This window comes from Eublepharis macularius, chromosome 19 (assembly GCF_028583425.1).
Source record: "Eublepharis macularius isolate TG4126 chromosome 19, MPM_Emac_v1.0, whole genome shotgun sequence".
NCBI lineage: Eukaryota > Metazoa > Chordata > Lepidosauria > Squamata > Eublepharidae > Eublepharis > Eublepharis macularius.
Genome location: NC_072808.1, coordinates 21381220 through 21398376, shown reverse-complemented (window position 1 = coordinate 21398376; position 17157 = coordinate 21381220). Strand labels below are relative to the sequence as shown.

Sequence of the window (17157 nt, the reverse complement as noted above, 5' to 3'; positions counted from 1 at the left end):
CCGCCCCCTGATCTCCAGACAGGGGAGTTGAGATTCCCCTCTGGAGATCAGGGGGCGGGGCCACCAGCCATGTGACCATTTCTCCGAGGGCAACCCACTGAGTTCCACCACCTCTTTTCCCAGGAAAAAAGCCCTGAATAAAAGAATAGATGTTTCAGGCAGGGGCTTAAGCACATCCACTGGGTGGTCACTGTGGTTTTGCCACCTGCACCTCATTCACCAGGTTGTCGGCACCAGGCTCCACAGGTAGTCGCCGACGAAGCAGCGGGAGTGTTGACTGCTGTCGACATTGATACGCTGAGCAATATCTGGTCCATGATGGACTGAGGGAAGAAAAGGGTTAAAGGAAAAAAAGCTGTTTCCGCTTGCCTGCAAAGAAGCCCCCTTTAATGAGAGTGGAAGGATACTTCCTTTGATCAGCGTGGCTTCACAGGAGTAGTCCCAATCAATGGGGCATATCCGATAATAAAGTTGTGACAGATACCTGCAAGACAAAAGTCAAAGGCGTAAGACAGAAACGACCATTCCCCTCAGCCCAGGATTTCCTGCTTGCTTTGGCAGCAGCTCCCCACCACGGTCTTGGGCAGCGGCTTCTCTGGAGACCACTGAAGAGGAGACTCCAGAAACTGAATGAACAAACTCATCCAAGACACTTGATCTCGACACTCGCGACCACATTTCAGAAACTTGACTGTAATGGCAGTGGCACCGAAGGGTACAAAAATGCACAGGATCAGAGTCTGTGGGTAGCTGAAAACATTGCTACAACCCTCTATGCATCACTACCACATTTGCACCCCTCTATATGTATAAACACAGGCATTTTCCCTATAGCGCACACACTTTGAGAAGATGCCTTTAACTAGAGAGAAAGAAGAGCAGAGATCCTTGACACTGGCAGGGCCAGCAGACTTCCTGACAAAGCATGATGTCAGGCTATGGATGACAGGATATGATAGACAGGTCCCTGCACCATTGCAACAAGAAGTCCAGGCTCTTGGTTAAATGGCTTTATTCAGAAATCCAATCTTTTCCATATATATTTCCATAGATTTACTCAGAGGCACAAAAGCATCTCAGCAGTACATACTTCCTTGATAGGAATAGAGACTTGAGGAAAGTACAACTCTAAATACCCACTCACTTCCCCCCTCCCAGCTAGACCACAGGTTTGCGCGGGAAAGGGTCTGGGAATGCATGAAAGTAAACTGTGACATTTCAGACAGTACAAGGCGACTTCTGTGAGTGTCAAAGAAAGAAAAGACGGCTGCATTCTCAGGCTGTGAGAGAAACGAAAGTGATGGTTAGAGCATTTGCAAAATGAAATCAAGGTACAGCACTAGCAATGGTTCAACACATAGAACAATGGCATGGATGTAGGAGTACAGATATGACATTTCCAGCTGCCCAAAAATCGACCTCCCCATCAGGGGCCAGGTTTGTCAGGATAACGTTTGTGAAATTTTGAAATTAGTCTTGGAGTATTTACATGAGATTGCTCCACCCATTCTCTGAAAGTTTCATCAGAGTCTTTCCACCTGATTAAATAATGAAGTTTATTATGTTAGATTTTAGAGTCTAGAATTTCTTCCACTTCATAGTGGATCTGGTCATCCACTAGTGTTGGATGAGGAACTCCCTTTTCTGGATGCCATTCAAACTGGTGGAGGAGCTTTTTTCAAAAGGCTGAAGTGAAACGTTGGGTGGATTTGTTTTAAATTCTTTGGCAGCTCTACTTCTACGGTAACATCATTTATTACTCTTTTTACAGGAAAAGGTCCTAGGTATTTTAACCCATTTTTTACTGGGTTCTCCCTTAATGTTTTTTGTGGAGATGTACACAAAATCTCCAGGTTGCAGCTTCCATTGTTCAGAACATTTCCTGTCAGCAATTTTTTTATAGTTCTCTTTAGCTTTCTTTAAAGTATCTTGTATCACTTCCCATTGGGAAGTTGATCCACCATTCCCCCAAATCTCCAGGTTTTTCAGAATCAGGGGTTGTAGCAAAAGGCACAGTGTTCCCCTCATTTCCTTGGGCAATCTTGAAAGGGGAAACTCCTGTAGAGCTTTGGATCGAATTGTTGAATACATATTCGGCAAAATAAATGAAATCGATCCAGTTATGTTGTTGATAGTTAATGTAGCATCTAAAAATTGTTCTGATTTGCGCGTTCGGTTTGTCCGTCGGTCTGAGGATGATGGGCGGAGCTTAAACCTTGTTCAATCCCAGCAACTTTGAGAAGCTCCCGCCAGAAGTTGGCAACAAACTGTACCCCTTGATCCGAGATCACCTTGGTAGGAAATTAATGCAATCTGGACCGCATGTTTCATGAACAGGCTGGTTCATTTTTTAGCTGTGCGGATAGTAGTACATGGAATGAAATGGGCTTGCTTAGAAAATAAGTCCTCAACTGCTAAAATGACTGTATATCCTTTTGAGGAGGGAAGGTCAGGGATAAAGTTCATTGAGATTACAAGGTCGCTTCTGTGAGCCTCAAAGAAAGAACAGATAAGACAGCTGCGTTCTCAGGTTGTGAGAGGGAGAAATGAAAGTGATGGTTAGAGCATTTGCAAAATGAAATGAAGGTACAGCATTAGCAATGGTTCAACAGATAGAACAATGGCATGGACGTAGGGGTACAGACATGACACATGGAGCTGCTTGGGATAAGTCATGCGACTGCACCCTTTCCCCCAAGCCTGTGCCCAGAAATCCAAAGGGCAAGTGGAGACTCACAGTGCAGACATGGACGCATCATTATCCTTTTTCTCCAGGCGCTCGATTTCTTCCCTCACTTCTTCCAGCTCCTTCTTCAACTCTGTATTCATTGAACATTAAGGAACTTTACCTCTGGCTGCACCATAAAACTACAGGCACACAGCACCCCACCCAAACTCAAAGGCGGAGGACAGGGTTATGTGGCTGAAATACTCAGGCTCTCCTTGTCTGCTTGGACAGAAGTGGCTATTTCAAAATAAAAACCTCAGGGTAACTGCCCCCAACCCCAGACTGTCTGATCAACCCTAAAGAAAGCCCCAAGTTTCTTACTTGAATCACTGCCTTAGTGATCCTAAGTTGGTAGAAAGACAGTGTAAAAATGTTTTAGTTAAAAAACAATCAGCCACCACTTAAATCTTCTGCTTCTGCATGTGTTCACACAGGCATAGCTCAGCCAGTGACTCACCTGTCACAATGGCATGACATCATTTCCAGGGGAAGGGGAGGAGAAGCAATGCCATGCCACTCCAGGAATCAGTTGAAACTCTTATCATAGGATTCACCTTGGAAATGACATCACACCATCAACACAGCTGCGTCTTTTCCTTCATATTTCCCATGCCCACCTACTGAGGAGGAAGTTATTGCGGAGACCTAGCAGCCCTCCCACCTGCTCTACCGTTCCGTGGAAGACCCAACAGCACTCCGGCTCCTGCGCAGCAATGCCTGGGGCTAACCTTGAGTCTCTGTACATGAGGCATCTTACACGAGGATGCTCAAGTGTAGGGAGACGCTATGTTAGCTGGGAAGCGTAGTTCAGCTGCGTGGTGGTCTTTTTGGTCTGTAGGAGCTGATCAATCATCTGCTCCTGTTTCTCCAGGTTTCACTTCAGGATCTCACCCACCTTGGCTTTGGCCATCTCCTGCAGCAATGCCTGGCTCACCTTTTCCAGATCCTGCATTTGCCTACCGAGGCTGGCCATTGCAGGAAGCCATGCCAGGCTGATGGAAGAGAACCACAAGGGGCTTCTTTGAGCAACTCGCCTTTCAACTACACGCATAAAAAAAGGTCATGCCCAAACCATCACCTCTGTCCCCCACCCCCACCCACCCCCGTTACATGTATCATGAAAACAACTGAGGTGCCAACCAGGGGGAGTAGAGTTTGGGGCTCAGCGGGGAGGGCACAGCACAGAGCTGAGGCCACCCTCCCAAGGTGCATTCAGACACCCCACAAGCTATAGTCAAGATTTGTGCCCAGGCGTCCTGCCAGGACTGAAGGCAGGTGATGCTCCACCTACATGTTGCAAAGCCCTCCTCTTCCATGGGGAACAGCACAAGGACTTTGCATCACATGCCTGAGATTGGTGTTTTGTTCTTCCTGGACACACACAACAGGCATGGAGAAGCAGTGCTAGCCTCCCCATGACACACATTTTCCTATGTCGAAACAGCCCAGCAGAGGCACGCAGGGTTGCCAACTCTGGTTTGGGAAATTCCTGGTAGGGCTCCTGAATGGTTTCTGCAAAAATACTGGACACAGGGGAGAGGAAAGTTTGCGTGTGCAAAGCACGTGCCCTCTCCTGGCCCCGATGCAATGACATCACTTCCAGAAGTGACATCATCCCTCTGCCCCCCCCCCCACACAGCTCCTTTTTTTCATATGGAGGAAGGTAATGGGAAGAGTGTGGTGTCGGTGGCTGCAGTTTGCTTGCCCCTATGGCTCCCTGGCCTCCTCCAATGCTACATGGAGAAGGCAGACTGGGCTGTGCCAAGACCCAAAAGCGGAGTGGGATTCAGTGCTACTGCTCCTGCATAAAGGACATCCAGAATAAAAAATCTCACCATATTAAAAAGGGGACATTTGCCTTTCTTTTTGGAAAGTTCCCTTCTTCCAAAGCTGGCTGCTAGAAGCCAGGAAGGTGGGAAGGAGGCAGGGAGGCAGAGCATGAGTGTCAAGCTATGGATGATGGGCTATGGCAGATAGATCCCTGTACCATTGCAGCAAGAATTCAGGCTCTTGGTTAAAAGGTTTTATTCAGAAATCAAATCATTTCCACAGATAGGATTACTCAGAAGCAAGGCTAGCTTCTAAGTGGTAAGAAACAGGTTGACAGGAATGGTAACACGTGGGAAAACCCTTCCTCTTAACTTACACATTTACTCCTCCCCCCTCCCTTCAGCAACACAGGGCTTTTGGCGCGAACATGTCCTGAGAACGTCTCACATATTTGCACTATCAAGTCTAGACACTGAGAAAGCAGATCAAAGTTGAAACACAGCAGCGCATGGGAGTGAGCAGTGTACAAGGTCAAAAGTGCTGAGAGCTTCTACAGTCCGTTAGATAAGACACCTGCAACTTCAATAAGCCTGTGAAAGCAAACCAGTTATGGTATTGGCAATAGGACATCAGGTTATAGCATGAAACATTGGTTCAGAACAACAGGTCAAGGCCCCAAACTGCCAAAAATGGCCAGACATGACAATGAGCCCCCAGTCCTCAAGGGCCCATGTTTTCTCCAGCGGCCAGTGGCAGCCAATTGGCCAGCAGATAGAAGCACGAAGGGGACAGAGGGAGATGGCTCACAAACCTGAGTCCTGCTCTCCTCAGCGAGGCTCGTAGGCCCTCTTCCCCAGGAGCACAGGGTAGCATACGTCATCTCTAGGGGTTAGGCAGAAAAAGAGTGGCCCAAGATGTAGTTAGCATTTATTTATACCCTGCTTTTTCTCACCAGTGAGGAACTAAAGAAGCTTACAACACCCTTCGTTCTTCCATTTTATCCTCACAACAACCAGCCTGTGAGGTAGGTTAAACACTATCTATAGTGGTAGAGTCCAACTGGTGAGAACCACACAATTGACAATTTTTCTTTCATTAACAGATTCGATGCCATAGACTGAATCCCCGCTGAACTGGGTGGGTGAATTGGGTGCTTGTTTGCTGTGATTAAAACTCGGGAGCAGCACAAGTAGGGTTCCCAACCCCAGGTGGGGTCTGGAGATCTCCCAGCATTCCAGCTGATCTCCAGGCTACAGAGATCAGTTGTCCTGGAGAAAATGGCTGCATCGGAGGGAGGACTCACATTGTACAAAATAACAGTTTGTAGGCCCCATAGAAATTTTTTGCGGGCTGGATATTAAGCAAAATGGGGGCGGGAGGGGAACAAAGTTTGTTGCCAGACATGATGGGTGTCTTAAATTTTTTATTTAAGTTTCTTTTGCAGACTTAAACTTCAATCCTTTACTTAGAAATAAACTCTGCAGATTTTAGTGAGGTTTTCTTCTGAGTAACTGCACAGAGTTGCTGTCACCTTTATTAGTTAGACTGTGTTTGTTAGGTGTGTGGGGGTCACAAGAACTTCCTGGTAAAGACAACAAAACGATTAAACTTTATTCCAGTGTTTTTAATTTGTATTTTTAGTCATTTTCAACAATTTTTTTACTGTTGTTCCAACTTCAGTTACCCTCAAAAGAACTCTCTGCCTTCTGAGAGACTCATGTGTGTCAGAGACAGATTTGACTCACTGCTGGCTTTTACCTTTTCAAAGGAAGAGTGGTTTGTTTGTCAGTCCCAGCCAGTGTACTTTACTGCACTCCTCAGATCTCCTTTTCATAATTCAGCCACCCCAACGGACACCCTGAGCCAGGATGGACCAATAGTAGAGGGGAGGAAGAGGCAACACAGCCACAGGGAGGTGGAGCAGCTCCCTTGCCCCAGAGGATCAGAAGCAGGTGGAAGCCAGCCAGCCCCACCCTCCAGTGGGAGACTAAGAGCCCTGACAGGGGAAGTAAGGACAGCCAGGAGGGGTCCCCTGCCAGGCACTGACCCAATCTGGGCAGTTTTGGTCCTGATCCCGGCCAAAAAAGGCCCCCAACTGCCAAAAATGGCCATTTGGGCCCCGTTAGGGCCCAGATCACGACCAAACCAGCCTGGACCAGATCAGTGCTGGGCAGGGGAGGGTTCCCCCACCTGGCACCAACCAGATCCCAGCAGTTCTGGCCCTGATCCTGGCAGAAAATGGCCCAAAGGGCCGAAAGTGGCCATTTTCGGCTTTTGGGCCAGGATCAGGGCCAAAAAGGACCGGATCTGGTCGAAGCCAAACAGGGGAACCGTCCCCTGCCCAGCACTGACCCGGTCCAGGCTGTTTTGACCCAGATTCAGGCCCAAAAGTGCCCCAAATGGCCATTTTGGACCCATTTCGGCCAAGATCGGGGCTGAAACGGCTGAGACTGGTCCTGTTTCGGGACTGAAACAGCTGGGACTGCATCGGTGCCGGGCAGGGGAGGCTTTCCCCGCTCAGCACCAACCCGATCTGGGCTCTTTCGGCCCCGATCCAGGCCGAAACAGGCCCCAAATGGCCATTTTGGACCTGTTTCGGCCAGGATCGGGGCCGAAAGGGCAGGGACCGGATAGCTTCCCCCCACCCGGCACTGACCCGATCTGGGCCATTTTGGCCCCAATCCTGGCTGAAACGGGCCCAAAATGGCCATTTTAGGCCCGTTGCTGCCCAGATCAGGGCCACAATGGCCGGGATCGGGTCGGTGCCCAGCACCGACCCGATCCAATCCGTTTCGACCCCAATTGTGGCCATTTTGGCAACAATCAAGGTCTAAACAGCCCAAAATGTTTTAAAGTCAGGTGGGCGGGGGCACCTGACTTGGGGGAACTACCAGAACAGCGTTCCGGTGTGTTCCCCCTCAAAATGAGCCCTGTGTAAGACGTTCTCAGGACACGTTTGCGCCAAAAGTCCTATTTGGCTGATGGGAGGGGGAAGGAGCAAATGTGCGAGTTAAGAGGGTTTTCCCACAGGTTGCCATTCCTGTCAAATTGATCCGTACTGCTTAGTAGCTTACCTTGCTTCTGAGTAACCATATGGACATATCTGTGGAAATGATTTGATTTCTGAATAAAACCTTTTAACCAAGAGCCTGGATTCTTGCCTCAATGGTACAGGGATCTGTCTGCCATAGCCCGTCATCCATAGCCTGACACTTCCCTACAGAGATTTTCTGTACAAGGATCAGAAGGAGTGTTAGTCTGTACTTGCAGAATAGTAAGAGTCTAGTAGCACCTTTAAGACTGACCAACTTTATTATAGCACAAGCTTTTGAAAACCACAGCACTCTTCGTCAGATGCATGAAGAAACTGGACAGAGCTACATAGGTGGTGAGGGGAGGGGGGAGAGGGTGCAGGGAGTGAGGCCCATATAAATGTAAATCATTTTGCAACTGATTTACATGGTCCTCAGTCTCTGCACCATCTCCTCCCATCATCACCTATATATCTCTGGCCAGTTTCTTCATACCCTCCATGCATCTGACAAAGAAAGCTGTGGTTCTGGAAAGCTTATGCTACAATAAAGTTGGTTAGTCTTAAAGATGCTACTGGACTCTTTACTATCTTTGTACATGCGCAGCTCAGTGTCTGCGGGCACTCTTAAGGTGCTGTAGACTGATGCCTGCTTTGGATATTCTTGTTTACCATTATCTGCTTTGCTGTCCAGGAGAAAAGTGTGTTCTTGATGGCAACAGAAAAGTCTATACAGCTCCCCCCACCCCCCACACACAACTTCAGAGCAGCTGGTGAAGATGATCCTTTGCCAGCAAGCATTTGGCACTAAATCATCTTGGCATCCTTGCTTCAGATGATGGCAGCTTCCTTCTTCCTCAGCTGGACCTTGGCATCAGTTCTGGATATTACTGTTAACTTCACTGTTGAACAGGAAGCCAGGAAACATGGCCTATTATTTGCAAAAAGCTAACACTGCAAACATGACATTTCATGACACGCACAAAAAAACCTGACAGAAGGTCAGTGGACCAGAAGGGCTGGGGAGGAGTTCCCCAGGTCAAAGGTGGGAGGCCATCTCTCAAGGGCAACCCACCCCAGTAAGAGGTCAGCTTGGACACAATGAGAAGCCACAGAAGAAACTGAGCGGAACCTTTATTAGAAACCAACGTGTCCAGCTAAAATGGAAGGTCATTTCCGAGGATTGAGGCAAGGCAGCAGGGCTCAGTTGGTGGAAGGCCTGGAGGGGAAAGAGGGGGACCATTAGCATGTCGACAGGCAGGGATATCCTACAACCTACACAGCATCCAGTACAGAACTTGGAGGATCACACTGGAAGACAGCAAAGCAGCTTTCTGATTGGGGACAAAAGCTGGAAGAATGCAGTGCTTCCACTACTACATTCCTAGGAGCTGGACTCCACTGTACCTGCTTTCTCTTTATTTTACTCACTTATAAACTGCTTTTCTCAAAGAGGCTCAAAGTCTGCTGCTCTTCTCAACCAGCCATGTTAGGCATCCACCAGGATCCTAGCCACTCTCCTCAACAGCTGCCCACCACTACACGTGGTAAGCAGCACCCAGAACAGCCACAGGCACCGAGAAAGGCTGCCTCCCTTTCACGGCACAGGGATTTACTGAGCGTGCCTCGACCCCGGAGGGCCCTCAAAATCCTGGAACAGGCAGACATGCCAAAGCTCCTTCCAATCTCCACCAGGATTCTTAGAACATTTCACTGTGGTAGTCAAGTGCAACCTGAGGCTTTGCTCTCATTAAGATGGTAAATTTCTTGTTTTGATCACAGCATTTTGGACTTGAATGATCCTTTATACAGAATAATTTCCTGCATACAGAAAGCTAGCATGTCAGGAAGGAAGCTAGGCTCGCACCATACCCACAGCTCAATTTATATGTCAGGAGGGAGAGAGAAGGGCTGGTTTGACAAGAGCGTGAATTAAAGATCTGTGGAGATCTCAGATCTCTGGTTTAGTTCCCAGGCCCAGGGAAGTGAGGGTTACACATTAATGACCTTCGTAGCAGATGCTGATATATTATAAAGCTGCCCGGGAGAAAGCTTTCCTTTGGCATGCACTGTTTGAAACCTAACATCCCACATTTCTTGGCTAATTGTTGACAATTTTCCTCAGTTGCTTGTTTCTCTCTGAGTAAGCTAAACCACTTCAATCCTGTCAGTTTACCTCATTACCCCTCAGTTACCAATCCAGGCTCAGGTGGATTTTTTGGAAGACCAGATTCTCTCTGTTCGAACCCTTTTAAATTCTTGCCAGTGTACCATAGTACACCAGGGACAGGCGCAGTGGGACAGGTGGGAAACTGTGACAGGGAGGTTTCCTTGCAGCGGGGTCTGGCCCCTGAGAACTCTGTCACATCCTCTCATTGCAGAGCCGTGTGTGTGTGTGTTTGTGTGTGTAAATCAGCAGAACGCCCCTCCCCCTTCCTCAGCCGCACGGTGGCTAGCAAGAAGGGAACAGGAGTTAAGGATCCAATCCTGCTCATAGACATTGCATGTTTGGAAAGAGGGCCCTGGTTTCTTCACGCTACTTACTTGGCCCATTCGACATTCAGGATCAGGTGATCGTAGCCAAAACCAGACACCCCTTGAATAGCTCTGGCTGCATCCTCGCGGCGGTGGAAGCTGATGAAGGCAAAGCCCTGAAACGGAACAGACCGGGAGGGTGAGAAGCAGCAGGAAGGACGGAGAAAACACTGCTTGTCCTTGGTCTTTCCCCAGCACATGCCTCACCCAATCCTCAGCCCCTCCTGCGCCTCACCTTGGATTGGCCAGTGGCTTTGTCCTTGGCCAGGTAGATGCGGGAGATGGACCCGAAAGGACGGAAGAGCTCCTGAAGGTCAGTCTCTCGCGTGTCCTCAGACAGATTGGTGACCCGGATGGTGGCATTGTCGTCAGCTAAGGGGGTGGGAGGAGAGGAGATCGCAGTTTGTTTCCAAGCAAACTCAGGCTTGCACAGCAAAGGAAAAGGGGAGACTCAACTTCTGGCCAACAAGAATAGGAAATTCTGGTCAACAGGAGCTCTACCTGGAGACAGTGGAGTCAGCCACAGCTCCTGCTCAGAGGCAACCCACCTCTCCTGTTGAGCTGCATCGACTCCCCTCTCCGGACAGCTCCATCTCTCAGGCTGGGAGGCACATATTTCCCAGTCTTGCTCTGCTGGGCTTGCACTGGCTCTGGCTCTGTGGAGAGAAGAGGGATGGCTTTAGAGAGGGGCGGAGGCCTGTCTTCCTTCCCACCCCAGCCCCCTTCCACAGTCCTCGCTCACCTCCTGGCAGCTTCTCCTTCTCGCCTGTGGACAGCCCCAGCTGCTCTGCCAGCTCCTTCTGCATGGGTCCAAGCGTGTCCTTGTAAGGGCAGCGAGTAGTCCAGTGGTCACCCTTGCAGATGCGGCAGGACACGATCTTCCCCCCTTTGAGCTTGTTCATGGGGTCCTCCTCCTCTTGGCAGTTCAAGTCCTGGCAAAAGAGAGATCGAGTGAGTGATCCACAGCCCGTTTTCCAACCACCCAGTGGTCACACAGCCAAACTTTGGCCAAGCCTGCCAGCTAAGTCCGAGGGGTGTGCCTCTCTGCTGCAAAGGGAAGAACAGAGAGCTTGGCCTCTGCCCTGTGATGCAAAAAAGATGGCTGAGGATCTTGTGCCTCGCAATACACGGCTCTCTCCAAAATACCAGCTCATGCATTATTCCTTCTGCATTCTCTAGCTTTGTAATTCATTTTTAAGGACTGTATGTATTATAATTTGAGATGGGCAGCCATGCTGATCTGCAGTAAGGCAGCAGGATTAGAGTCCAGTAGCACCTTAGAGATCAACAAGATTTTCATAGTGTAAGCTTTCAAGAATCACAGCTCCCTTCTCAGCAAGAAAGCCAGACAATAAATGAAGTTTGCAAGCGAATAAATAAAATCCTCCATTCCCTCCACTCCGGCACTCACCTCCTTGCTGGTGATGAAAGTCATGAAGACATCGTCGCTCACAGTGGTAGTGGCCACATTTGGGCCAGGAGCATCAAATTCTGAGTTGCCAAACTTCTTCCAGTTCTAAGGAACAGAACAAAAGAAGTGAGCGCAGCCTTTGGCATCGAAAGGCTGGAAGGACCTCAGAGCTGAACTCCGAAGCCCTTGGCCAGCAGATCCCAAATGCAGCATGAGCGATTAGGAGCTCACAAAGGAGAGTCCCAGGCAAAAAACAGAGAGAAAACACCAGGCAGGGCGATGCAACAGTCTACCAGGAAGGGATGTCTAGTGTCCCACAATGTGGGGAAAGTAACAGAAAAGTTTCACGTTAATGAAACTGTACACGATTCCCTATCAAAAACAGTCTGAAGTCCAGCACAGGCAGAACAGAGTTGACACCGTGCTACGATTACTTGCTACCAGGATCAGAAATGGACACTGTTCATTATGGACACAAACTCAGTACCTCCCAGCAGGTCAGTACACCAAGCCCCATTCTGCACCCCCCAGAAGACGCTGCTAAAAGAGGATCTATTCCTCCCCTCTCTTTTGGAAACTCTTCCATACTTTGCAATATCAATGAAGTTCCTCTTTTATATTAGAACTGAATCTTGAAGGCTATTCCCGTCCACTGAGCTAGACCTTCAGTAGCTTGCACAGAAGCCAAGATAAGCTGTGATGAGGGACTTAATTGTTTATTAGTCAATGTTTGGTGAATTGTGACGGCCTATGGCTATAGACAATAAACTCTTTTGACAGCTTTGACAGAAGCCAGGAGGAAGGGCAGCTTATAGCACATCAGCTGCTATGACACCAAGTAAGTTTCCAGTTCATGCATGAAACTTTCTTCTGCCAGTCACAAGGCTCCACTAGTTCCCAAAGTCTTAAGATCAGAAGTAAATTAATATCTTCATTTAGAAATGAAATAACTCCACAAAGCAGGCAGGTAGGGTTTGCAGAAGAGTTTCAAGTGCACTTGAAAAACAACACAGATGCTCAAGAAACACGTTTTAAACAAGCACAGATACTACTGGGGGCTCCCCCCTCAGCAGGTATTGGTGTGTACGGACCACCTGTTTAATATTTAGCTGACTGACTGCTGGTCTGGTGGAGCCCAAAGAGTTTACCTGTCATTCAAGCTTATACTATATAGGTGGGGCTGAAAATACGCAGCAAGATCCTTGCACGCCACTCTTGCTTCCCCCACTCACCTTTCGCCTTGCCACGGCCTTGGACGCCTTCCGGGTCTCAATTCGAAATGTGCGAATGATCTGCCAAACGACAGCAACTTGGTCACACTGTGTTTTGGGTGGGAACTGAGTGGAAACAAAACCCTCCTGGGATGGGCTCCAGGAAAACGCTCATCACTGTTCAAGGCCAGGCTATCCTCATGGAGGCTGTGACCCCACCCCTACAATGTCCGCCCCGAACCCACTTGCCTTTGCTAGAACCACCTCCCTCTTTCTGAAGAACGTAAGCACCCCGGGGGGCTGTAGGGAAAGCATGGGAAGCCCAGCGCTTTCAAAAGCACAAAGAACCAGTTCACTCACCTTCACCTTGCGGCCATCTTCCTCTTCTCTGTACTCAGTCACAGTTTTGATGTTGCCATTAATAAGCTCCTTGGGGGATGGAAGAGGTTCTGTGAATGCAGAGGGGGAAGCGGCAGGTGAGGACAGTCTCCACCCCTCCCAGGGCTCAGCCCCCTCCCAAGACACAACCGGTTCTTACCTCCTTTCACCAGCTCTGGCTCAGCGCTTAGCCCTCCGCTCAGCACCTCAGTCAGGGGAATGTCCTTCAGCAGTTCACTGGTGATGCACTTGTCTGTGTGGGGAAGCAAGGGAGCATCAGCTGCAGCACCCCAAAAAAGTCGACTACGGGTTCGATAACGCTCAGCTTTCCTTTAGCTACCAGTATTCCAGTTTCCAGAATGAGTAAACAGGATATGAATAAATGTCCTCGTCAGGCACAGAAGTGGCAGGGCATTGGGCAAACCAGTTCAGTCCATGCTTGAACTGGGATCTGAAGCCTCGTCTCGTCCCTCTAAATCTAGTACTCTAATCAGGACCCAAATCCCTCTCCAAATGATCCTGGGAGGAAAAAGAGCCCTCCAGGGGTGGGGCACACGGAAGTAACTTTTTTGCAGTTCTTGTCTTGCTTCTCTTTTTTGTGATGTTGGGGGTCAGACTTGTGTCTTAGGAGGAGAATTCTTTAGGGTACCTCAGTGTGGTTTGGCAGGTCAGCCTGGAAAACATGATGGATGGGAAGACTGCAGCTGCCTGCCTATTAACAGCACTGCAAAAATAGCCTGAAAGCACCAGAATGGGCTAGGCATTGAATACACAGCTGTGGGGAATATGGTCCCCACAGCTGCTGCATGTGTCCCAGAACAGAGGGACGTCAGTTCCCATGCCCTGTGGCAGAAAACTGCAGAAGCAGACAGGGAACAAGCAACGAAGGGGCTAGCAACCCACCCACCCCAGTTTAGAACGCGTTCTCCTGGATGCAGGATTTGGCCCTCCAAAAGGTAATGTCAGCCAATACACTGTTCCTGGCCAGAAATGTGCACCAATAGCAAGCGATGAGGTGGAAGATGATCTTTGGGGAGTTTTTGCAGGGCAAACGGGGTGGGAGCTTGGGGAAAGGCCTCAAAGGGATATGGTTGTTCTATAGCTTAGCGTGCGCACACACACACACAAAAAGCACTTTCTCACCATCGTCTCCCCCTTCCTCTTCCACTTGGTCTGCCCAGCTGGGCTTGGAGCTGCAAGAGAGGCAGGAGGTCAACAGCCCACAGAAAACAAACCACCCCGAAAGAAGGCTCGTCCCCTTGAGGCGGGAGTGTCACACGCAGGGAACCGCCTTTGCCTGGAGAAGGCCCAGCCAGCCGAGCTGCCAGGCCGCCCTCCTCCCTCCCTGCCCAACGGGGCGTCTCTTCACACCCAGCCCTTCAGCCAGTGACGCGGCTGGACATGGAAGCCTTCCCAGAAAATCCTCCAGTGCTGCATTTGCGCAGGGGAAGATGGCCTAAGAACAGCCCGCTGCCCACACTCGTCAGGGCGGCTGTGCTGCAAAGCTTGCCACGGGTCATTGCGGTTGCCAACCTCCAGGGGGGGGGGGTGGCTGGAGACCTTCCGGAATCACAATCTACCTCCAGGCAGCGGAGATCGGATCCCCGCCCCTCCCTCCCAGGATCCACCCCAAACCTTCAGGAATTCCCGAACCCGAGCCTACGGTGCCCCTGCCTCCTTTTGACAGGATTAGGTTAGCTATTAAAATCATCATTGGGGAAATCCCCAGTTCCCCCGTAAGGCACGCCCACCGCCCCCCACCCAGGGCATCGCCCCCTTCCTCTCTCCGTCCTGCCCCGCCGGGCCCAGCCCCGACACGCGTCCCTCGCGCGCGCCCCTTCCCACGAGCACCGCCCCTCCCTCACTCGTAGTCGCCGGTCGGCATCGTCGCCCGCCGCAGGAGCCCAGCCGCGTCGGGCAGGAGACTTCCCTGCCGCGGGGAACGCTGGGAAAGCCACCCCTCCGCTCACGGACGGCGTCTCCGAGGGATCAAATTCAAGCGCGTTTCCTCCGCCGGCGGCTCTTGGAGGGAGATGAGGACTGCGCAGGCGCATATCCTATATTTCTAGCCATATCCGTGACAATTCGCTTGTGGGAGGAAAGGGAGAGGAAGACATTCCAAGCATCACCCCACACTTTCAACATGAAGTACAGGAGGGCGGTATTGTAGGGAGGGGGTCTCGGATGTTTCACCAATGCGTTGGGAACCATGGGTTCCAACATTATGTTGCTTTACATATTATCTGTTGCTTTGAATGTGTACTTGTATATACTGCTTGTGCTTCATGTTGTCAAATGTCAATCCTAGAATGGATTATGTCCTGTTTCAGCAGTCCTTCAACCCTGCATTGGATCCTTGCTAATGTTACGTGTCTGTAAACTTGTATTTATTTACCCTATGACCAGTCGTTTATGGAAATGTCCTTGACACTGTATGGAAATGTCTACCCTTGTCCTTGCTACTGATTGTACTGATCTCACACTATGTAATCCGCCTTGAGTCTCAGTGAGAAAGGCGGACTATAAATGACATAAATAAAAATAAAAGAGCAAGAGTCCAGTAGCACCTTTAAGACTAGCAAAATTTGATATCTGAAGAAGTGAGCTGTGACTCACAAAAGTACCTACCCTACCACCAATTTTGTTAGTTTTATAGGTGCTACTGGACTCTTGCTCTTTTCTTCTGCTACAGACAGACTAACATGGCTACCCATCTTGATCTTTCAACATGTTGTGTCATATTTCCTGTAAGCGCCATCCATGTTTCTGTAAGGCATCCCAGTCGTTATGGGTTGGCGGCTCTGCCCTGCACTAATGTTCTTTGTTGTAGGTAGACAGAGAAAACAAATGCACAATGAAATGGAATGTTTATGGTGCGGGACAAGTTGGCCGACTTGTTTCGTGTTGCTAAAGTAAATCTGGTGTGGGGGGGGGAGTGCAGGGAGGAGGTGATCCTTTTTCTTGAGATGTTGCAGCAGAAGGCTGTAGAGGATTCCCCTCCAGACGTCTTGCTTAATGGCAGAGGGAGGGAAAGCAGGAGCCTTTCCAGCAGCGCAGCAAGGAAAGGAGGGATGCTGAGGTCAGGATCAGGCCGGGGGGGGGGTTGCAAATGCAAACTCCAGGTTGGGAAATTCCTGGAGATTTAGAGGTAGATCCAAGTGGCAGCCCTCCGGAAGGGGGCTGAGGTGCAAACACCTGGAACCTATATGGCTTTGTTGGCGCTCAGTGAGAACTCTCCCCTGGCCCTCCCAAAGTTGAACCAGGGTTACCAGCTCCAGGGAGGGAAATACCTTGAGATTTGGGGGCGGGGGTGGAGCTAAGGGAAAGCAAGGTTTGAGGAGGGGCAGGAGCTCAGCAGGTTATAATCCCATAGAGTCTATGTCCAAAGCAGCTGTTTTCTCCAAGGGAACTGATCTGTCTTCTGGGGATCAGTTGTAATTCTGGGAGATCTCCAAATACCACCTGGAGGTTGGCAAGCCTATCCCAAACCCTGGCTTTCTACAGGATCTGCCTCCCACTAAACTAGAAGATTGCATTCTCTGCGGATCAATCTAGATGCATTTGTGTGCTGTGGCAAAAAAAAATCTTAATTTTCTGGTCTGTCAGCACATTGGCTGACAGGTGTTTATGCAAATGTATCAAATGTGTATGCAAATGAAACTTAGGAAACGGTAACACTGGTTTTATCTTTTATTCACATTTGAATTCAGTCCAGTGACAACAGAAGAGACTGCCCAGATTTTCAGAGTGTAAGCTTTTGAGAGTCACAGCTCTTTTTTTCAGATGCTCTGGAAATCTTTCTGTGGCATGGAGATCAGTTGGAATTAGCAGCTACACAATAACCGCCTGGAGCCCTTAGTATGCCCCGCCGTAATCCAGGCCAAAGCGGGAATCGAATCCAGCCGCCCCCAATGACACAGCAGGGGGAGGAGGAAGAACCCTTACCTATCCCGAGTCGGGCACCCTCTTCCTTTATTGGGCACCACGCAAATTCCGGAGGCGCTGATTGGTTGCTTCGGTCACGTAATCCTCAACCTCCAGCACGCTCTCCCTCGCTGTCAGTTTTCTGCTTCTGAAGGACCGCCTCTTCTTT

At 49.6% G+C, this 17157-nt stretch overlaps 2 protein-coding genes across 2 annotated transcripts; both read right to left on the bottom strand.

The window, feature by feature from the left end:
• Window positions 1-216: 216 nt before the first annotated feature.
• LOC129346535 (kinetochore protein Spc24-like) lies at window positions 217-2829 on the bottom strand. Its single transcript, XM_055003877.1, has 3 exons — window positions 2738-2829; window positions 408-484; window positions 217-323 (listed from the first exon to the last, which is right to left on the bottom strand). Exons 1-3 carry the CDS (start codon window positions 2827-2829, stop codon window positions 217-219), a joined length of 276 nt encoding a protein of 91 aa, XP_054859852.1.
• A 5817-nt stretch (window positions 2830-8646) lies between these two features.
• LOC129346121 (eukaryotic translation initiation factor 3 subunit G) lies at window positions 8647-15028 on the bottom strand. The gene is made up of 11 exons (XM_055003412.1): window positions 14930-15028; window positions 14208-14257; window positions 13225-13317; window positions 13047-13135; window positions 12708-12767; window positions 11476-11580; window positions 10807-10996; window positions 10613-10720; window positions 10300-10436; window positions 10074-10180; window positions 8647-8748 (listed from the first exon to the last, which is right to left on the bottom strand). Exons 1-11 carry the CDS (start codon window positions 14947-14949, stop codon window positions 8733-8735), a joined length of 975 nt encoding a protein of 324 aa, XP_054859387.1. The 5' UTR covers window positions 14950-15028; the 3' UTR covers window positions 8647-8732.
• Window positions 15029-17157: the final 2129 nt, after the last annotated feature.